General features: G+C 40.4%; 1 protein-coding gene across 1 annotated transcript in view; it reads left to right on the top strand.

The window, feature by feature from the left end:
* Positions 1-23,563, top strand: part of LOC146313143 (dolichyl-diphosphooligosaccharide--protein glycosyltransferase subunit STT3B) — a 107,958-nt gene that overhangs the window by 43,469 nt on the left and 40,926 nt on the right. Inside the window, exons 2-4 of the mRNA XM_084738634.1 lie at positions 996-1,104; positions 9,541-9,828; positions 21,078-21,143. Coding sequence (XP_084594760.1) covers positions 996-1,104; positions 9,541-9,828; positions 21,078-21,143 — 463 coding nt within the window. The remainder of the gene's footprint in view (positions 1-995; positions 1,105-9,540; positions 9,829-21,077; positions 21,144-23,563) is intronic.

The raw sequence follows: 23,563 nt of genomic DNA, 5'->3' as shown, positions 1-23,563 counted from the left end.
CATGGCTTTGCATTGTTTTGTAACATTTAACGCTCTTTACTGTAACCTTGCCTTGCCCGCTGATACTGTTATACTTGATATAGTCTGAATCAAAGAACCTCTCTAGTGTGTAAAAGAGCTTATTAGTCCAACAGATGATGCTATCTTCTGTTCTCTCTGGTATACATCTCTATTAGAGACAGACAGAACAGGTAATTGCCCTTTTGCAGACTGCTCTGTCTTGCTATAGGTGCTCTATGCTTGAAGTGTTTTACATGAGGTATATGAGCCTCTGAACATGCCATAAAGCAGCCCACATTAATGAACTCTGCGGCGAAGAAGGTGCCTCTGAAAATGTACTGAACACTTGCTTCGTTCTCTTTGGCAGCAGCCTTCTCACCAGTGTCAGCTCTTTCGTTCTGCTGCTTGACAGTGTTCCAACCCCCCCCCCGGCTCACCACAACTACAGTTTGAATCAAGGCCTGTTTGCAGTGATATTCCTTATATTTATTCTCAGGGGTTTTTTGTGTTTGTGTTTTTTTTTTTTTTTTTTTTTTTTTGTAGCAATTTCTCTGTTCCAACACCAAACCCATTTATGCCTTTGTTACCCTAGCACATGCCAGTAGTTGCAGATGGAATTATCTGTACAATAAGCAGGCTTTGTTCTGAAAAATGCCACAGTATGTGTGAGAGCCCTTCATCTCTCCATTTTTTTAACCGAGGGCTGACCTGAGAGTTGTTGGCATCAGCACAAAGACTCACATAGTGAATGGAGGCTTTATCTTCCCCATTCTAACAAGGCAAAATCTCTGCAGCCAGCCCATTCAGCCCGCCTTCAGAAAATCTGGAAATAAAATAACCTTTCCTAGAGTTAAGTGCTTTCTGGTCTTTCGACAGCTGTAACATTTTGGCAAAATATGGTCTATAAATGGAAATAGATGTTCTCTCTCTGTGTGTGGTTCTTATTTTGACTCATTCAGCCGGCCCTCTTCTCTTTTTTTCTGCTCCTGCTTCAGGTTCAACTACAGATCAACACACCACCTCACCACAAATGGGTTCTACGAGTTCCTCAACTGGTTTGATGAGAGGGCCTGGTATCCCTTGGGCAGGATCGTCGGTGGCACAGTAAGTTTCTCCTCAAAATGATGCAAGCTTTATGTTTGACATTTTCTCATTTCTTTCATTGGCCATCAGCTCTAGAGTATATCTTTCTTTTGCTCTTGTGAGTTGAAGGAAGATAAATTATTGAAATGATTTACCCTACCCCAGAAGTCTTGTTCAAAACACAGGAAAAAAATAACTTCCAGTTTAACAAAAAGAATTACTCACAGACTTAAAAACATGATGAACAAGAAATACTTACAGATCACCAGCTTAACGCCTCCTGTCTCCACCTGAACCTGTCATGTCCTGATGGTCCACGGCGTTATGGTTGGAGCTGTTGTAATTCATCTCAGTATTGAATTCCCTGTCGTCAAACTGGCCTCTGTTCGTCTCTGAAGGATTAGGGTTACGGTTAGTCTTACGGTCTAACAGGGTTGCTAATGGCAGCTACAGCACAGGTAGCAACAGTGCACTGGTCACTTCAGTGTTACAAGAGAACAGGTCTGTGTTGCAACAGTCCCTTGATGCTTTCATTCAGCCTCTCCAGGAGGGCTTATGCAAGGGTCCTGGAGAGGATGCTCCAGGAAACTCATGAAATTAAAATTGAGTGGGAGCAGTGCTGCTCCTGTCCTAGTCATGGAACCTCTCTAATCCTTTTAATCTTGGACAAATACTGGAGGGGTCAAGGAATGGTCATTGGAAGTGACGTATAACCATTTCTGGAAATGCACTTATAAAATACTTGTTTGCCCGAATGAGAGCTGTGTATGTATCCATGGCAAAAATTAAAATTATGTTGAGAAGGCACTGGGCTTCACTATGAGTTTGCCCTCATTATTTTCATGGTGTAACCCAAAGGCGCAGTTGAGGTGTAGAGTTTCCTGTTTTGTTGTGTCAACATTTCATCTCTACATTTTGCTGATGATGAAGCAATATTTTCTTAATCACACTGTGACCTCTGGTGTGAACTAGTTTTCTTCACACCAGACCGTCAAGCAGTCTTGATGAGAGTCAGCAACTTATTAGTGTGTGGCCTTGCTACTCTGCTAGTTTGACTCCCTTGGAGCAAGTTGCTGGCCCAGGTGAAGTAAGTTGGGATCTTGCTCATCAGTGAGGGTAAGAAGGAGCCTCAGATTGGCAGGCAAATTGGCACAGGATTTCCCATCATGTGGGTGTTTTACTTGACTATGGTTTGAGCTAAGCCTGATGGCAAAGCCCTGGATTTAGTAGTTGATCTTTCACCTGTAGTCATGAGCTCTGGGTAGTGACTGAAAGAATGGGATCACGGATTCAAGCTGCTTTAATGAGTTTTACTACCAAGAGTTTCCGGGCTCACCCTTTGGGATAGGGTAGGAGCTCAGACACGAGGAGACATCTTGATGTAGAAGCACAGCTTTCTTTGTTTTAAAAAAGACCCAGCTGAGGTGGTTGGGGAATCTGATCAGGAAACCTCCTGTACACCTCCCAATGGAGATAGTCCAGGTTTCCCCACCTGGAAAAAAGATCCCAGGCAGACCTGGAACATACTGGAGGGATTACACATCCCACCTGCCCTGAAAATACTTTTGGATCCCTTAGGAGGCCCTGGCTTGGGAAAAGCAAGTCTGGGCTACTTTGATTAGTGTGCTGACATTATGACCCTGACCCAGTTGAGTTGCAGAAAAGGACTGATGGATGAAAGATGTTTTATATTAGCCATGGCTGGAATTTGTGTGGAAAATCTGCAGTCTCAATCCCTTTTCTATTAAGGGATAATCAGAGCAACCTTAGCACCAAACTGGATGCAGTCAGTCCATCAGTGATGACAGTCAGGCATCAAATAGTGCTTTAAATCATACTTCATCATGTCAAGGTAGCTATGGCTGTCATGATCCAGAGCCAGAATAGAAAACAAACCCTGCATTTCTGCTTGTAGTCAATTGCTCAGTGTACATGTCAGCATGAAATTACATATCCACTGTTAATATTTATGAGCACATCTGAATTACTCAAAGATTAGTAAGGTAATTTATTATCATTATGCAACACAATGGTTCCACAATGGAAAACAGTTTAGTCTCTTCAGGCTACTAACGAGCATATATACATATAATTAAAATCATTATAAAGTAACAAAAAATATATAAAACTAAACCAATATATTTATATACACATGCACGTATTTTCAAGGAAACAATTCTGTAGTGTGTTTTTTGAATTTGTGTCAGATTGAATGTAAACAGCAACAATGAGATAGTTGTGATAATACTATAAATATCTTCACATAAAAAGTTCAATATCTGGGAAACATCATCCATGTAAACACAGGGTCCTCTCCTTGTCCTGCCAAAGACTTGCATGTTGCATCCTGTCAGCTCGGACCATGGTCGCTCATCAACAGCTTGATCTGGGTTTTTCTTTTTTTTAAGTTTTATTGTTTTTTTTATTTATTTAGATCCTCTTCAGTTATTACTGCAGTAGAAACTGTTCTTCCTGGGGTCTGCACAAAAGACAAGAGATTCAAACATCACATTATAGGCATTACACCATATCAACAGGCAAAATGGCATGTCTTTGTAAGATGTGGACACAGCAGTCCCTGATTTCTGGTTGCTTGGCCAGCCTGAGTCTCATTTTGTCCGTTTCATTTTCCTGTCTGGACATGAGCCAGAAGCAGCCTCAACTCCAAGCTGGGTTAGCATGGCTCATATCCCCTCACTCCTCTTGGAGTGGTACGCAGCTCTGCATCCGGTGGATCTGGCCGGGTGGTTGAAAGATGTCGACTGCATTGATAATCGTCTCAAGGTCTGCTGCTCTTTAATAGAAACTCTGTGCTTCTTCTTACAGTACCTATGAACCTATTTCTGTCATAGGTGATATGTGTTTCAACATTTAAGCCAAAAAAATAACAGGTTAAAACAAAAATGTAGCTAAGTTTGATGCTGCAGCATCTACATGCGCTGTTGCCATATTGATACGTTGTCAGTATTTATGTCCTCATTAGTGGTTAATGAAAGAAAAATGGGATGTAATTCTTCAGTCTGTTCTCATGGGTATCATCACAGCTGAGTTTGTTTGGGTGGAGGGTGGTGGTGTGTAGCACAGGGTTATTTGGGGTTAGGCTAGGCAGTACAGTGATACCACAGAGCCCTATAAGCCTCCACCAAGCAGCATGGATTTAAGGCACAATCCAGTAGCAACAGTGAGCTGTTAACTTGACAGATTCCCCTTGGCTGCCATGGCCTCCCTGTTTACCAGCAGCAACGATTGTTGTGAAACATTGAACCTTTTCAGTGAAAAATACAACGTGCCGATTCCACGCAATTTATCTCCCATTTCCCTCGCCTCCCCTCCTCTGTGCATCTCTTCTCCCAACCTCATCTTCTCAGCCCCGTATCCTTTGAGCTGTGAGGCCTGTGTGAGTAAAATACCACCGGCCTATCCATCTCCCTCTGCCCCTCAACAGCACCACCTGCCTTCTTTCTTTTAACCGAGCTTCGTGGACCCACCATGCTCGCACTCTGAGCTGTAATTGCACAAGCTAATGGGGCATCAGGACTACATAATCCAGCTCCACAGTGCCAAATAAAATGTCTCCCAACACGTTTCCAGTACTGGGGCGAGCTGAAAAGCTGGGATAGAGCCTGGTTGTTGGTGCCTGCAGTGTGACTCGCTCTTTCTTTCTTCCTGTCTCTGCTTGATGTAAACTCAGTCCTGCAGGCTGATGGGAGAGTTCCCCTGCACAGTTGAGACAGCGAGGCATGTTAATGTTGTGCATTGCTATCAGATGTCGTTATCATTACAGCACCAAGCAGATGGTGCAGGGCAGGAGCTGTAGCCACGCTACATGCCGATGTTTGAATATAGTATTCACTACTGCACAAGACATGCAAAGGAATTGGAATCCAAAACCCATCCATCAGGATTCATCTGTCATATGCAGTTACCATCAGTGACTGGTAATTACATATGACAGGCCAGGGTTGTAATAATGGATGTGCTGGTTATGTTGCAGTACATGGATACTTGGGCACTGTAGCCATAGCCATAGGGTGGAATCTGAATCTCAATGATTAGACTGGTAATCAGAATTGGAAGGCGTATAGTTTAAAGTTAATTTTCATGACATTTTACAAGATCCCTGGGCTGCACAGCGCATTGTCTTCTGCATACAAATAAGCACACAAAGCAAACACTGCTCACATCTTTCCCCTGTACACTTGTATTGACATTTCGTGAATATAAGAACAAACAAAAAACTGCCGAGTAATTCACACACGGTTCATTTGAGGAAGATTATAGTGAGTTTCTCTCTCCTCTCTTCTCAAATTTAGTTCCACAAAAAACTCATTTAATTTTCCATTTGAACATTACTTCAAATATTTTGATTTGCTCAGCAGACTATTCTCCAGTTAGACTAGTCTGCAAATAGGATATACAAGAGCTTCTGCTGTATCAGGAAGACAATAGGTGCAGTAAGAACCAATGGCCTTGAGGCTGAGAGCAACAGACAGGATTGTTGCTTTTGGTCTTTTCGTGGGATTTTCAGAGAATAGATTATATAGAATTTTGCCTGCCTCGTTCTTTAACAGGCTAAGTGTGCTAACAACCCACATTTATCTTGGAACAAGTCTATTGGCAGATGGTAAGTCACATTCTGCCTTATAGGGTTCACAAGCAGTCTGAAACAGCAGGTGGGTGGGTCATTGTGTTGGCCATACTAAATGCAAATGTCTCCCCTATAACATGCAAATCTATGCAAAATGCACCAAGATCTAGGAATTGATGCATAGATGAGACCTGACAGAGTTACTGCAGAGGTTCTGCCAGGTGGTTCAGTGAGAGAGATCCATGTCCAGTTCACTTTTACATGTTTGTATCTTTATTTGACAGGTTGAAGTAGGATTGATTTCCTGGATAACCTGATGCCTTGCTCAAAGGCAGCTGCTAGAGCTACAGAAAGACACTCACTCTTTTACTGTGTAGGCTAATTGTGAAAATCCCACTTGTTTGTATGACAGAGCTAGATAATTTTCTGAACATAGATAGGCTTCAGGGAAGAAGGGCATTTAGTTTACTCCCACACTGCATTCGAAATCATAAAATGAATGTGTGAGAGCTCTTATTTGCATCGAGCCTATGCTTTTAAAACATGCAGGGGTGTGGACAAGTGCTGGGTTCATCTCAGATTGGCACAGTCTGTTTCATAGCCCACAATGCAGTCGCCATCCAAGCCTTTGTTCAGAAAACTTAAAAATAGTTTAGGAATTACAAAGTTGCATTCCCTCCCTCGTTTTCAAAAAACCTGTCTTGACATTTTCACAATGTCAGTCTCCTCTCTTCATGCAGAGTGGTGGTCTGTGACCCTTCCTGCCTCCAGGGGAAATTCATAAAATCACCTTTGCTCTATCTGACGGCGGTGACCAAGACTCTTGTGTGTTGCATTCAACCTTTTCTTCGCCTGCACTCTATTTAACACGTGCTTTCTCTCCTTTCAGCCACTTTAGTTCACTTTTCCTCCTCTGTCTCTCCAGCTTCTTTATCTTTCATCATCTCTCCTCTACTGTCTGCCTCTGCCTTCCTCCAGTGTCTCGCTGTCTTCTCTCACCTCCACTATACATCTATTCTTTTCTATCATCCTTATCCTTACCCCCTTTTTTTAATTCAAAATCAGACAGATGATCCTGACAGTCCTCATTAATTGTGTATGATAGCGTTAAGTCTCTAAGCACTCAGATGGGTCATGCCGTTATCAGTTAATGTGACACTTTAGTGCCTTTCTGCCTAGACGGGTCCAGCCGCCCTCTCCCTTTTTATTTCCCCTTTCACTCCCACCCTCCCTCCTTCTGTTCCCCAGAGGACCACTGTCAGTTGCTCTTTCTCCTGAGCCATAGATAAGGAAAGGAAGGCTTCTCTAATGTGACAGTCCATAACAACAGTGGGCTGTCAAGCCAATAAACCACTCTTTGTTGCCATAAGGACAATTACTCAAGCGAGATTTTGGTAACTGCTTTTGTCAGCCCTAGCTGATGATATTTTCATAATGAACAAGCTATGTAATGCATTCTTGAATGCCAATTTAGAGAGACGTGTTGATAAATTATGCGCAAAGATTACTTAAGTCCAAGCTCAATGATTGACAGTCTCCGTCTCTTCCCTGTTTTGGGGACCTGGGCCCTACCACAGAGTTCAAAATTGCTAATAATTACAAGAGTAGTTTTGTAAATGGTAGGATACCGCTCCATTAGACAAAGTCCAATCCTCAGAGCCGAGAGGCAAGACGTGGTTGATTTTCATTGAAGTAGATTGGTTGATGAAGCTTGGGTCTCCTAGGCACCAGCTAATTAGAGACGTGAAGACCTGAGTTTATTAGCGGCAAGGCAAAGTGCATGGACTGCGGCTACAGTGAACACACATCAGGGACATCACTCACACGTTAAACACAAGCCTCACTTTTTTACTTCAGACAGCCAGTGTACTGCTCAGAGCCCTAATTGGATCTGCTCTCACGTACATGGACAAGACAAGGCCACGAGACCTCGCCTACTCACGCCTTCGACAGAGGAGAGGGGTTATTTCATTATAACTTTCTGCTGAAGAATATCATGGCAACAATTTCTCAAAATAGAATAAATTTATGGAGCAAATATTTGCTCATACCAGATTCTCCAACATAAGGATCTGGTATTTATCTTTCCGTGTCAGACTGTCAAGCCCCTTTCATGCGTGCATTGCAACTTATCTAGACACTACCCGGAGGAGCTGTATGTGTGAATGCAAATGTCCACATCAGCCTCAGATATAACCCTGCCAGCTGCCTAGTCCAAAATCAGGGTGAGTGGGTGCGTTGATCACATTGCTTGGCGTGTAGCGACTTCATACTCTGTTCTTCTTGCTTGCATGTTGCTTTCCACTCTTTCAGTGATTGTTTTCATAAAAATATGAACTAATCAATATCAGCCCAGATAAGTCTTAATTTTTTCCTTAAAAAAGTGTATGTTCCCAGCATGGGGCGCCCCTATAGCTCAGTTGGTAGAGCGTGTACGCCATGTTTTGAGGCTGTTGGTCCTCTGCAGCGGCTGCCTGTTCGATTCCCGCCTGCGACCTATTTGCTGCGTGTCATCACCTCTTTCTCCCTGCTCCCTTTCCTGTCATATCTTCAGCTGTCCTATCATAATAAAGGCTAACAGCCCAAAAAATAATCGCAGGGTGTGTCTCCTGGAGCCCCCCCTTCTTTTACCCTTCTCTGCTTCGATCACAGTTGTGTAATTTTGAGACTGTTTGTATCGGTGCAGAAACAGTCATCACTACAGATGAGTCCTCCTCCTCCTGCAGGTGCCACCACTCAACTAAATCATACAGAGTATTTCCAACACGTCTGACGCAGACAGTCTCCTGTTGTGTACTACATTTGTGAAAGGGAAAATTCAATCTCCCAAAATGATTAACTGCTTTGGACAAAACAAGCTATTCAAAGAGTTGACTCTGGGAAGCTGTGACGGGCATTTTTCACTGATTTCATTTTACAAACCAAATGTTAGCTGTGTAAAAAAAAAAATCAGATGAATGAATGAAAAACTGTTGGTTTCATCTTGGGTTGCAACTAACAATTATTTTAATAGCTGATAAATTTGATTATTTTCTCAATTAATCAGTTAGTTGTTTGGTCTATAAAATGTCAGAAAATGGTCAAAAATTTTGATATTTTTTTACATCTAAGATGCTTGTGATCATCCTCAAATGTGTTGTTTTGTCCCAAACCCAAAGATATTATATAGTTCACTGTTATAGGGGAGTAAAGAAAATATTCACATTTAAAAAGGTAAGATCAGAGAATTGTGGCCTTTTATCTTAAAAATATCACTAAAGCCAATTGATTAATTCTGAAAATAGTTCATGATTAATTCAATAATTGAATCATATTCACTCAATCATTGCAGCTCTAATTACATCACTGCGTGGCAGTGCCCAGTGTTGGTCCAAACCACTGAGCATTTGTTTGGATTTTTTCCCTTGTTCAGACTGTAATATACCGACTCTAAAGAAATGAGTGGTGGTATAAATAAAAGCCTTCATTCATCCATGATCCTCCTGTTTGTAATCCTCAGAATTTTTCATATTATTTTCATGAAAATATTTTTCTCTCTTCAGACCCTTCGTCCTTCCTCTCTGCTCTTCCCTTTTACTCACCTACTATTGCTTCTGTCTAGGTCTGCAACAAAAGATTGCTTCTTATGATTTATTATTTTGGCAGTTATTTTACTGTTTACTTTTCTTTAGATGGACTAAGTGTCGCAGCTCTACATTTAAGAAACTGGAACATTTAAGAAACTGTTTGGCTTTTTGCTTGAAAAATTACTCATGAGGTTAACTGATAATCAAAATATTTGGAGATGGGGGGTTTTTTGTCACTCATCCCACTGATGCTTGATGTTGCTCTTGTTCTCAAACCCTCTCTCTCTCTGTTCCCTTGCTCAGGTATACCCGGGGTTGATGGTGACTGCCGGCCTGATCCACTATGTGCTCAACCTGCTCCACATCACGGTCCACATCCGTGACGTGTGTGTCTTTCTGGCGCCGGTGTTCAGCGGTCTGACCGCCATCTCCACCTTTCTACTGACACGAGAGCTGTGGAACCAGGGTGCAGGGCTGCTGGCAGCCTGCTTCATTGCCATTGTCCCTGGTTATATCTCCCGCTCAGTTGCTGGCTCTTTCGACAATGAAGGCATCGCCATCTTCGCACTACAGTTCACCTATTACCTCTGGGTATGTACACGGCAGAATCTCCCTGTAAATAGGCAGACATGTAATTATCATGGTACACCTTTGATATTGTATTTCATGGTCATTATCATGAAGTGACAGTTTAAAGTTCTCTTTTGTGGGGAATGAGAATAAAGCCTGAAAATGTGCTTATGGTTCATCACCTTTTAAATCAGTTTTAGCTAGAAAAAAAGTGCCAAAATGTCTTCCCCAATGGCAAGGGCTCAGTCTGTTGTTTGTTTTTGGGGGATGGGGATGGGTAGATTTATTTTCAATCTTACTTGGCCTCAGATGTTGAATTATTTATCCAGAGTCTTGAAAGGCACACTGGGCATCTTTGTGGATCATTTGTAGCCCAGGAAACCACCGTCCGCACTGTAAAATCTTCACAATAAGATGATCTTTAACAGTAGAATACTCCCCTCCCAATTTCCCTGACTTTACTAAAATACACAGCTGATGGTGTTTAACCCAACAGTGCAGCTGAAATAGTTTGATTTGCACTATCAAATGTGTTCAACAAGTTCAGATTTATTTTGAATGTGGGAGAAATAGTTTTTCTTCTGCAATTTAAAGCATAATTTGTCTAGGTTAAGGTAGACCTTGACGGAACAAAGAATTTCCAATATGAATACAACTTGGATTTTTGGAGGAACGGCAGCGCAAAGAATTTTTGAAATGGTCTTTCACTGCAGGTGGAAGGAAGGAGCTTTTCAAGCTGCAGGATGTGTGAAGCAGACTTTTCAGTGACCCACAGTCTGTCCACTCTTTTCAGTTGCATCAGCTACCTCACAGCCCTGCAGCTATCTTACTCTGAATGCGCTTTGTATGTGTGCGTGTGTGTGCGCATGTGCATGTGTGTGTGGAATTGAAGAGCCCTGCTTTGCAAACAATTTTATCCGCATCCCCTTCTTTCGTGTTATTGGAGTTGACCTTGACAAGTATTGAGGAGTTTTCATTTCAGCTTCCACTCTGTATTGAGCTGTATCTGTTCAGTGTTACATGCTTTATTTTTCTGCTTTAAAACTCATAACAGGATTTATGTGGAAATGAAAATATGGAAAGGAAACTTGAGATAGGGACAGCTCAATATTTCTAGATAACCAGCTTTAATGGAAATACAAGTAATCAACCTCCTCTGTCAAACCAGGTTTCTTCTGAGACTAAAGATGTGTTTTGATATTTTAAAGGCCATTTATATTTATATTGTCCTGCGGAAATGTTGTTGCTATAAAGATACAATTGAATGTAAAGGCACTGATGCATACAGTATGTAAAATAATACAACAGAAATCATTTTTTAAAAAAAGGAGCAGCCATTCCCAAATATGGCACAAAGATCATATCATGATTTTTTTTATTTATGGCAGGATCACTATATCTTGATTCCCTTTCATGTTGGTTGTAAGACTATTTTTCAAGTTACTGAACAGTAACCAACCAAACTGATTTGCCTATTTAAAAAAAATATAGCCCTTAAAGGACAAAGATTGCAGATAACAGATTATTTAGACCAAAGTACCTCTTTGAACATATAAATAGAGCAGCGACTGTAACCTGCTGTTTACAACAACAAAGTCACCATATAAACTCAATATCTCACTGGAATCAAATCTTAAAATTTTAATTCAAGCTGGTTGGATGCACCACTTCACCTCCCTGCATTTAAAAAAAAATCATATTCCTGACATCAAAACACTGAGTGACGTTTCTAAAGAATGAAGAACACAGACATCAGTCAGTATCTTCATCCTGTCCTCTGATGCTGAGGCGATTCACTGCCTGCAGGTCTCTGCCTGCAGAGAGAGGAGGGGCTCTTTGTCTCATCCAGCAGCAAGTTTACAACAATTAAACAAAGCTTGATGTATGTGGCAAACTAAGCTAAACAGTTTAACAACATACAGACAGCTTATGTTTCAGCTTGATTCACGAAACACAAGAAATCCAAGGCACAACTCATTTCCTATGATTGGTTTATCCGTGTCTCTGTCTGTGTGTCAGCATAGAACTGCAACGGATTGAATGTGCCCTGTAGCACAATACAATGATCTCTCTGTAATGGCAGATCCTGGATACATTCTAATCCCATACAATCTAATGTCATCATTTTGCACACCCCTAGGATACATACTACCAGAATATGTAGATTTATTTTTGAAGACAGGATGGGATTTTGTTGAACAAATCAAGCTGGGTAACTTGTTCCAAAACTGAGGGAGTTTTGAGATTTCCTGCCTTGCAGTGATGGTAGGACCTGAGTCAGTGACTTGAACTTGATGCAACCAGCAACAAAGAGCCAGTGGAGAGGAATGAAAAATAGAGTGACATGAGCTGTTTTTGGCTGGTTGAAGACCAGAGGTTTTACTGTGTACGCTGGCAGCCCTGGACTTAAAAGACTGGGATTTCTTGTTTTTGTGTGTTCTTCTGTCATGAAGAATATAGTGTTTAAAAGAAATAGATGTAGGCAGTGCCTGATATTTTACCCATAAGAAATAATGCTGTTTCTGCAGCTGAGTCTTTCAGAGGATTTCAGGAAACTCTAAATGCATAAATATCACTGCCTGTCATTAAAACAGTGTGGGCATATTTCTTTTTATTCTCCTATACAGTATCATCTCATAGTAAATACAGTCATTTTCCATCAAAAATGTCTCATGTTCCTGTAGAATGCAGTGATACAAAAGGTAACAGTTTGCAGTAAAGCAATTACAGTCATTACTGTGAGAGAATTTCACACCTGTACTGTTAACCTATGAGAAGCAGCTGTCAAATGAATATGGAAGTTTTGAGTCCATATTCATAATATTGTAGATTCTATTAATGTAAAAGAGATCAAGCAAAAGATCAAATTGATTGCAAGCAAGTGATTTGCAAGAAGCGGCTTGCAAAGCTCTTATTTATTAAAACTAACCTACGAGGAGCCCGCCGCCCCCGCCTGCAAGGCCTTCCTGCACACATGAAGGCAATTTTCTATCATTACACAACAGAGGGTTGCACATCATAAAGAGGGTTTTAGTCTCTTCATGCAAGAAAGGTAACATATCTACAGATGATTAAAAACAGGATAAAGTATATAATAACAAAAGAAAAAAATGTACAAGTGGTGTCACAATTTGATTTCTTTTTCAATTTTCTGTGATTTGATTTTCAATTTAAACTAAATTTGTAAAGATTTGTCCTGATTACTGTTATTTACATTTTCATTTTTTAAATTTTTTTTTTAAAGAGTGAAAAGCACAGCTGCAGATTACCGGTAAGCTGAGCTGTCATCTTTGAAGTATTTTGTTTTTTCTTCAGACACACATTGGATGTGCAGTAGTAGGCGAGGATGGAAAAAAAATACTGGGATAATTACCAACTGTATTTTTGATTTCAATCAGTTTTTGATCAAACTAATTTAAATCAGTTGTCAGTTTAGAATTGAAATCATGACACCCCAAATATATACACTTTGTTTTTGACATGTCTTCACTGTCAGGCAGAAACCTTGTAAGTCCAAAACTGGTACTATTCAGGAAATGAAGACAGGGGTTAGAAAGGGGGGATGACGTGCAGCAAAGGGCCATAGGCAGGACTGGAACCTATAGGGGTGTTCCCGCTCTTTTTAATACGTTTAAACAGTTAAGTATTTGCCAAATCCAAAGATGGACATAAAAGGTTATCGACAGCGTTGATTTCTGAAAAAAATTCCTCTCCTCGTCCTGCCAGTGTCTCGCATGTTGCGTCCTGTCAGCTCGACCCGTGGTCTGAGCGTCAAGTGCGATGCTTTGTAAAATGTGGGCACAGCAGTCTCTGGTTTCCCATCATTCGGCCAACCTGAGTCCCATTTTGTTGTTTCATTTTCCTGACTGGACATTAGCCAAGAGCAGCCTTAAGTCCAAGCTGGGTTTGTATCCTGGGGTGTCTGCAGGGCTGCGTCCAGCTGATCTGACTGGTTGTTTCAAAGATGCTGTGTGAATTTTTGATCATCTCAAGGTCCACTGCTATCCAAACTCAACACAGCCTTCTCCAACATTTATAAGTGTATTCCTGTTATAGGTGTTACCTGTTTTGGCAATAAACCCAAAACATGCATGCAACAGTGAAACAATGACTTTGAAATATAATAGAATTCAAAATCAAATATTCTGAATGCTTGGCTATAAATGCTATGTAGCTGTCACCGTCATTAGCCTTTATCTTTGGTTTTATTCAAAACATTAGACAAGCCATAAGAAATGACGAAAGAAATTCAAATACTAATTATTTACACCACTTTCACAATAAACCACATGTTGGTTTTTGACCAGCTGAAGCTGTGAAGTTGTAAGGAATCATATCATTCATGGCTGGTTCACATCAAGTGTACAAACGTTGTAAACAAATAAAAACCCCAGTTTTATTTAAACTGCATTGATTATTTTTTCATTATACCCACAGCGTTCAAACATGACCGCCTGCAGCTCTTAAAAAAATACCCTCCCTGCTAAAAACGGCACAAGACCCACAGGAGTCTCACATTAATGCAGACGTGTATTTGGAGCCGTTAATAAATGGAATGGCAGTCGTAAAAAGACCGTTGAAAATGAGCAGCATCATAAACATTTTGTACTTTATTTTTTAATTTCTTTTGGTTTTCCGTTTTTTATTTAAATTTGCAATTCAAAGTTTTCTGCTTCCAGGTCACTATATATTTTTTTGATATGATTATGCAGTTTTCATATATAATTTAACTGTCATTTGAACTCTCAATGGCCTACAGAGGCACAGATTTAACTGTCCTCGTCCAAGGGTGTTTCAGTACGTGAACAGAAAAGAGTTTTCATTATGTATGCCACAGGCGAATGGTGATAGTACCTCATAGGCTATTTGTCCGATTTTTATTTTACCTTTAAGGCGTTGATCTCCCTTTGTGCCCCAGCGTGGAGACATGCCGTGCAGTGGAGGCTTTCATCCAGGTAAAAGTAGTGATGCAGGTATTTCGTCATGCCATGCCTCTCTGCTGTTTGTCACAGCATAACAAGCTTGGCAGTACAGTTGCCGCCGGGTTGGAAGGAGACCTTTTTATCTGTCCAAGGATTCAGCCATCCCAGTTTATGTCACTTTGTCAAATTGTGCATGGATGCATCTCTACGTGCGGGTTCAAGGTAGTATGAGTCATAAGGCAAGAGTGCACTTGCCAGACGGCTCTATGGACGTTTTTCGAACTCGCTCTCTGTCAATGATCTGGCAGTGACCTATAGTTTAGTGTCCAGGTGGCTGGCTAAGCACACGTGTTGTGTTTACAGTTTAAGTCCCAATACAACACTACTGGCTCTGTGTCTGTGTACTGGGTCAGCAGAGTGAAACCAAACAGATGATGGTGTCACTCACTGGGAGAGCTGACATCCTCAAACATACAGTGCATATCTGAGAGCCAAACATACTTAGGAAATGTATATTATGCGTGCATGTATATACAGGTTTTTTTATGTGCAGAAAAATACAAACCACACAGAATTTGAATTTCTTTTAAGAGACACTATATGTCACTTGAATTGCAAAGAATTTAAAAATGATTTTAAGGTTATGGGGACAATCGAGGACTAACACCCCACACGTAACGACCATTTTTCCCCCAACATGCACAGATTCATAGTCTCTAAATTTAGAAAGGAGCACATATTGAATGTTGGAGGATAAACAAAGGGTGATATGACTCACGCCCGACTATACTAAAACAAAAGGAAACAAGGCAGTTTGCCCTGCTAATTTATATTGGAATTTGCACAGAAGCAGCAAGGAAACAAAAGAAAGTCACAAAACTTTGTTGAGATTCGGCACATTGAGAGAGTTTGGCAACAAGGAATGCAAACGCTGCACAGAGCTGCTGATAAGTGAACTGTGTAAAAGTTGAACTTCAGGTGAACTGTGACTCTTCATTGAAATCTGGATGAACTGCAATATGAAGTAATGCTCTTCACTATCTAAAATAATCCTGCTAATAATAAAAACTTTCTTGATGTGTTCAGTCAAAATTTATGTTTGATATAATATAAATAAGAATGTCTAAATCATTATTATCGGCCTAAAAATTACAAATCAGGTATTTCAATCCTTTTGGACACATTTAAATGTTAACAAGAGAGGGTTTATCATTGTCTTTCCAGTCTGGTCCCATCCAATGCAATATCTACACTATTACATCTGAGGTAGGGATGGGAGATATGGCCAGAATCTTCCATCACGGTATATACAATTTTATATCACAGTAACAGTAAATCTGTCAATTCAACCAAGAAACTTAAAATAAATGACTGTACTGTACTTCATCATATTTGATTATTTTCCTGTTTTATTTTGAACTTCCATACAAACAAAAACACCTGCTTCATATAATACAACATTTTAGAGAAAGTGAAAGAAAAAGTAACTAACATTCATTCAAAATGAAGCTGTCAGGTTCCAAGTGAGACCAATAATTTCGAGTGTTACAGATTTTAAGGTTAAGAGGTGCAAGTAGACACCAGCCTGGTTGGGATGCCTCCTACACTGTGGTGAACCAGCTTCGAAGCGTATTACCGCCACCAACTGTCACTCTCATGCCACATGATATTGCCAAATCTCAACTGGTGGACATGTTTTACCCTTGCACAGTATGTACCGACATATCGCCCAACTGTTATCTGAGGTTTTATCTGTCTCAAGTCATTTTCATGCCTCTATTCGTCTGCCCCATTCTTGTAAATGTGATATCTGCAGATCACGTTGATGGATTTTTTTAAAACTTGGTACTAACATCCATTTGGACTCGATGATGAACTGATTAGATTTTGGTGGTAAAAGGACAAATGTCAAAGTCTCTGTGACCTCACAAAACACATTTTTGGCCAGAACTCAAGAATTCATACACTAATTATGAAAAAAATTAACACAAATATCTGTAACATCAGATTCTGCATCTCTTTATGCAGTCTCAGTCTGTTGTAGAAATAGTTTCAAAGTGAAGAAGAAGTGAAGTTTCTTATTGAAAATTATTCACTGGAATCAGACATGACAATATAGTGCTAACTTCCATTTTGCCAAAAAGACACGCTTGATAACTCTTATTTAAATCCTTCAAAGTCTTCAGTACTTGTATTATGAGTCTGGACAGACACGGATATAAACGACAACTGCTTGGCAGAGGCAGTAATTCTAGCTGATTCTTCAGGACTCTCCAAAATTCGCCATTTCGGGTCTCATCCAAAAACTGTCACCATAACCATTTGTCTCACGCCAGGGGCTTTGTAAGAGGGACATCTTTGTCTCTGCGCCATTATAATGGCCTCTTGTCATCTTGTGCTTATGATCAATACATCTCCAAGTGAGGCAGGTGTTCCTCGCAGCAGCTATCACTGCCTCTTAAGATGATGTGTCATCAGCGAAGCAGTGCCATCGAAAAAATCCCCCTCCACTCACCTACCACCTCTCACGTCCTCTGTTCTATTTGGCAAGGGCCCTGAAAAACAATCATCCAGGCCACGCACCACTGCTTCCCATTATCAGTCTCATTTACTCACATTTGTCTTTGTGTTTTCCTTTCCTCCTCTCCGTCTCTCCTCCATCTCATCTTCCTTTAATTGTCTTTGTCTGCTTTTGTCCCCGCCATTGTTTTGCTCTTGCCATGTTCTGCTTTCTGTCTCTTCTCCCTTGTTCTTCTCGCTATGCTTTCTCTTCCTATCTCTCATTATTGCTCATTCCTGTCTTCCACTCTCTTGCCCGTCTCTTTACCCCACGTCATCCTCTCCTCCACATGGCAAAAATGCACAAAGCCATTCTCTCAAGTCTCAACCCAATCTTCATTATCCGACTCCTTCATTTTATCCGCTAATAACCCATTCAACTCCACTTGCTTAATCTTTGTGTTTACCCCCCTTCCAACACACACACTCACACACCCTCCCATAATCTATAATTGAATCCTCTCACACCCAGGAGAGCTGCTCTTTTTAACACCATAGCTCTTCCTTACATGAGCACGCACACACACACACACACACACACTCTAACCCCGTGCACCATGGCTACATTGTTGTAACAGTAATTCCACTCTTTCTCTCGGCTCACATTTAATTAGCTGGACTGGTATCACACTGTGTGACTTCTGTGTCTTCACAAAGAGCGTGGAGGCTGGGAGGGCAGTTGGAAGAGGGGGGTTGAGGCACCAGTTGAACACTGTTTTCTCATGCCTCTGAATAAATGGCACAAGGCTGCACGCTAGCTTTGGCCCAGCTTGAGTGGGAATATTGTCTGAGGAACACAGCAGCTTGAACAGTCACTGTTGTCATTCTAATCTGTCATTATGCTTGTTTTCAATTCTAAACAAAAGAAGCCACATAGAGCCATTTACCAGAAAGTGATTTGGTGGCAATACACACAGTTGCCAGTTTACACCTAGCCAAAAACTAATGCAGTCAAGTAAAACAGCCTCACAATGACTCCTACGTTAATAACAGTTAAAACGTTCCCTTTTTGTAGAAATGAGAGGTGTTGATTCAACTGTATGATCATTTTGGAGGCTGCAGTTTGTTGTTTAATTGCATTATTATTGTTTCATCTTACCTTGTTAAATATGATGTGTTGTTAAAAGAGTAGGCGTCAGGAGCTGTTGCTTCAGCCCACATCTTTTTCAGACTGCAGAAATGTCTTAAATTATTTTATGTTACTTTATTGGGATGATCTCAGCTGTGGTATTTAACATAATACAGTTCATTAGCCCCAAAACTAACCATACAGTTGAATCAACAAATGTTCAAAAAAAAAAGAAAAAAAAAGAGAGCATTATAACCAACTGAAGGTATTATTGAGTTGTCGCAATACCAACATTTTAAAGTTTGATACAATATTAGTATTTTAAAAAAAAACTGTACTTGATATCTCTTTTAGATACCATGGCAAAATGAAAAACAAAAGTTCTGGGCTCACAAAATAGGATATTGCTGTTACGGAAAAAGTCACTGAGCACAGTTTTTTTGCTGCAAGCCAAATTTCTGGCAGGACAATAAAGACTGAGCTGGACTGAGATCCTAAATGAACACTTAGCACTCGCTTTGGTACTTTCAGCGCTATGAAATGTTAGTATTGTCTTGTTTCTAAACCTGTAGTATTAAAAGAAATTCAATTTACTGTATATTAATTTTTTTTTTAACAGCTGTACCACATTGTATTTATTGTTGGACTAGGTGTACCTAACAAACTGGCAACTAAGTGAAAGTACAACTTAAGCCCTGTTTGGACAGGATTAATATTTAAAGGGGAGGTTGATAATACTACTACTAATATTTTCTCACCTGATGAAGGCTGTCATCGTCATCAGTGGTCTTCACATCACAGAGATAAATGTCAAGTCATTATGACACGCCACATCCAGTGTTTTCTATCTATGCTCCACATCACCGGGGCCAGGGACGCCCACATTGCTGGCAGATGTGCTTGGCATGAGGTCACACAAGCAGTCAGGCATGGCACATTATTCTGCTCTGTGTCTCTCTGTGTCGCCCAGCGCTTCCCTCATTTGCACACAATTGTTCTTAAACATTTGCTGCACGTTTTGCATGGTGTTAGACTCTTTTCAGGTGAAACAGCCGTACTTTGAACGGTTTAGCCTGACATTGTAATTGCATTTTAGGTAGTGACCATATGTTAACTAGCGGTATGGTGATGCGTCTGTAGTGTCTGCACCAAAGGGTAATTACTTCAGTTGATAGCTCAGGCACTAAAATTAGGCACCATATTCTGTGTTGAGATTTGGTCCAGAAGGTTATCAGTCATATAGACATTTTGGTACCCAGTACTTTGTTTAATTTGCTTAAAGTTTGTCTTTGCTTTTTCCTTCATTGTAAATACCAATTGATGTTAATGACTAATCTGCTACTTGGCCATATTCTGTTGTACTTCTTCAGTTGTCACACCATAGACTGAGCTGATGAAACAGTAAATGTAGCTCTAAGTATAAAAAAATGTCAGATACACGTTTAAAAAGCAAAGTGTCTCTCTATACTGTACTTAAATTATGGGACCAGTAAGTTTGCTGAAAAACATAAGGTAATGGTTAGAGCTGTTACTGGGTTGTAGGGTGAGCAATCAGATGTATGCGCCCCAGGCAGGATCAAAATCAGTCAGCAGCACATGTAATATCGCAAACACCCCATCTCCCCTAGAGAAATGAATCTTATGCCTACCCAAATGGAGCAACAAAGCCCTAAAGTGTTGTAAGTTCCTTCCTTCGCAGACAAAAGTTCCACCGTCTTATCGAAGAGAAAGATAATCAGGTCACCACAGACCTACTTACTGTGGCTCACCTCTACACATACAGTAGGAAGAGCACTGCTTGAAGGCAGTTTACTCTTGTGCTGAGGCATTTCTGCATGCAGCTGCAGTACGAAGAGGTGTCAGTTTGCATGTGTATCTCTGCAGCTAATTGATTATTGGCTGATCCAGGGGTCTGGCTATGACGCTCTGTGGCCTATGTGGGCGAGACCATCCAGCGATCATTGATTGCCCCTCATCAGCAAATCTCAAGCATTATTTGGTGCTATCAAGCTTCTTGACAACCCCACCCCTCCTTGTCACTGGTACTCTCCCAGAGTTTTGCTGATTTGAAAGGTCACTGTCCAATGCATCTTTTATTCTGTGTGTGTCTGTGTGCATGTAAGTTTTTATTGTCTCAGTGTATTTTAAATGTTAATGTGTACACTTGCCTGCATGATCGGCCTGTGGCAAGGAAGAAGAGCTTTGTCTACAAGATGTTTTTGTTGGTCTGAACCGCTTCCTTCTCATCCTCTCTGTCAACACAGCTGGCTGCTCTGTATCCGCTGTGATCATTAAGCCGTGATCATTTAACGACTTAGATGTATTTTTAACTCCCTTTAACCAATTTTAAGTTTATGTACAAGGTAGTCTCACACATGTTCCATTAGTTTCTAAATACATGGTAACTTACTCTTAAATCTGGTGAATCATAGCTTTTAATGAGACTCTGGTGTTGCAGCAGTGGGGGACCATGAAACAAATAGAGTGAACCTTTACTAAAGAGGACAACCTGCACTCTCGCCACATTTGACATTTTTCTGCTGTAATTGAAGGAGAACACCTTGTCATTATCGCAAAAAAATGTGCAGCCTTTAGTTTCAAGTGTCTCTGAAATACAAACCGCGGATCTACAGGTCTTATCTGATGTTGAAGCATATGTGGCTAACACACTGCTGCTGTGACTCTTATTTCGTTTTGTGATGTCTCTTTCTCTCTCGTAGGTGAAATCGGTGAAGACAGGCTCAGTATTCTGGACCATTGGCTGTTGTCTCTCCTATTTCTACATGGTAAGAAGAGTTAAAACACTGACACAAACACGCTCAAGTACTTGTTAACCGTTGGTTGGATTAGACTCCCTTGACTTTATCATCCCTCTTATAGCTTGTAAGTGTAACTTAAGATCACATTATGACTTAATCCACTCTGACGTCTCCTCAACTAAACTGATATGAGGTGTTTATGTGATTTCTGATTTTTCTGCTAGTGTTTCTGTTTCACTGCTGTACAACCAGCTGCCCTCTAGATACAAATATAGTGACTGGTTAAGGTCACTGAGTAGGGTTTGGTATAATTTAGGTTTTTATCAGTTCAGAATGTTCAGTATTAGTTTTTGTTTGTTTTTTGTTTGTGTTTTTTTCACTTGCTCAATCGGCCAATGGGTCAGAAATCTATTTGCCCATGTGCAGATTCTCTTAATTATTAGCTGTTATCAAACAACATAGAGTAAAGTTAAATGTCATGTCTAATCTACTGCTGCAGCTAAGGACCATTTACAATACTGATTAATCTTCCCATTATTTCCCAGATTAATTAAATCAGTCATTTGCTCTACAGAATGTCAGAAAACAGTGAAAAATGTCCATCCCAGCTTTTCAGATTCCAATGTGATGTCGTTAAATGTCTTGTTTCGTCAGTGCAAAAGCCAACGATATTTAGTTTATTATTATAATAAGTGGAGAAAAGCAGGAAATCTCCAAATTTGAGAGGCTGAAGACCACATTCTCTGCCATTTTGCAAGAAAATTACTTTAAATAATCAATAATCAAAATAATTTAATTGTTCGATTCTTTTTTATTAGTAAATTTAGTCATAACATAATACATTATTTAAATGTGTCTCTAAAATTTCTTACCTCTTGCTCTGGAGTCATCTGGACATCTATTATTATCATTAACATTACGTGTACTATATTTCTGCTTCTTTTTTCTATTGTACTTATTAAGTATACACCATTTCTTCAAATAAGCTTTCTTCTTATTATTACATATTTTTTTTCATACACATGAGAACAGATTGCTGATCTATGGTTATGTTTATTAGGTCAAATGTTAATATATTGTGGATTATAGATCTGCCGTGCACAATGCCTGTAATCATTCTGTGAAAACAAGACCCTGAAATAACCATAGCTTAATATTATGTTGCTGGTGACATTGTATTAAGCATGAGTTGAATATATTCAGCGTCTGTCAGAGGACTGGACGGACTGGAGGGACAGAGCCACTGCTCGCCCACAGACAGCTGCTGAGCTCCGTGGAGCTCTGGAGGAGAGAGCCAGGGGCAGAGCTGGAGCTTCTGGAGAAATAAATAGTCATATCAGATTCTGCTCTGATCCAATGTACTTTACTTCATCAGTGCACACAGACGTACAGAGAGGAGGTGGAAAAGAAGAGAGACTGGAGGGAAATAACCTGAGTCTCTAAGTGCACAGTTCAGTCAGAGGCTGAACTGAACACAAACACACACAGAGACTGGATCTCTTCCCCACTTGCTCACTCTTTTCCCTCCTTAGCGTTTTTATCTCGTTTTTATTAGTTGCTGAAAAGTTTTTGCCATCATAATTTACTTTTTCTAAAAATTATCATCAATGATATCAACACTGGTCTTTGGTCAAGTTTAACATGCCGGATTCTCCAGCACACTGATTACAAGAGTGGACATTAAAAAAATGCTATGTTCTCAAACAGTGCTGCAGGAAATGCTGTGTCATGTTTGTCAGGCTTCCTTTCTACTATGAAATTGTCATTTAATGCAACTTTCTTTTGAAACGTGCCATCTCTGGCTGTGGTCCATCAATTTTAAAACTCCGTAACATCATATCTAAACACTACACAAGCTGACTGAAACACGAGAGGTCAATGAGCATGTTTCTTGACCAATCCCACCAGAAATTTCTGATAAATACCGCCTGCTCTTGAGATGATAGTGGTTGGACAATTTTCCTCTGTCCAGCACAGACAACATGGCATTGCATGGAGGAAGGATTGGAGCAGTTCAGCCAGTGTTTTCTGCATTATTTATGAATTCAGGCACAAGCCCATCAGGGGCTTGATGAGAGAGATGAGATAAAAAGACGATCCAGGCACACTGCCTCAGCGACAGATTGTTTGCGTGTGTGTGTGAGGGAGCGTCATCGCCTATGAAAATCTCCAGCTTCTTGCTCATTTCAGGCTTAATCTCTGTGGCCGGCAGTGAGACAGATATCAAATGAAACAGATTACTGAAATCCAGCTTCATCGATCACACTGGGCCACAACATCCGGAGGTGGGGGGAGAGTAGAGAGGATTGGAAAGAGGGCTGATGGGAAGATGAATAGAATAGAAGACAAAACAGAGGATGCAGATACACAGAGACAAAAGAACAGAGAGAGGTGTGGGAAGATGAGGATAGAGAGAACAGAAAGATGGAGAGAAATATAGAATGATA

This window comes from Lutjanus erythropterus, chromosome 16, assembly GCF_056507025.1.
Source record: "Lutjanus erythropterus isolate fLutEry1 chromosome 16, fLutEry1.hap2, whole genome shotgun sequence".
Lineage (NCBI taxonomy): Eukaryota > Metazoa > Chordata > Actinopteri > Lutjaniformes > Lutjanidae > Lutjanus > Lutjanus erythropterus.
The sequence above is the reverse complement of the archived record's forward strand: the minus strand, read 5'-3'. Positions and strand labels throughout refer to the sequence as shown.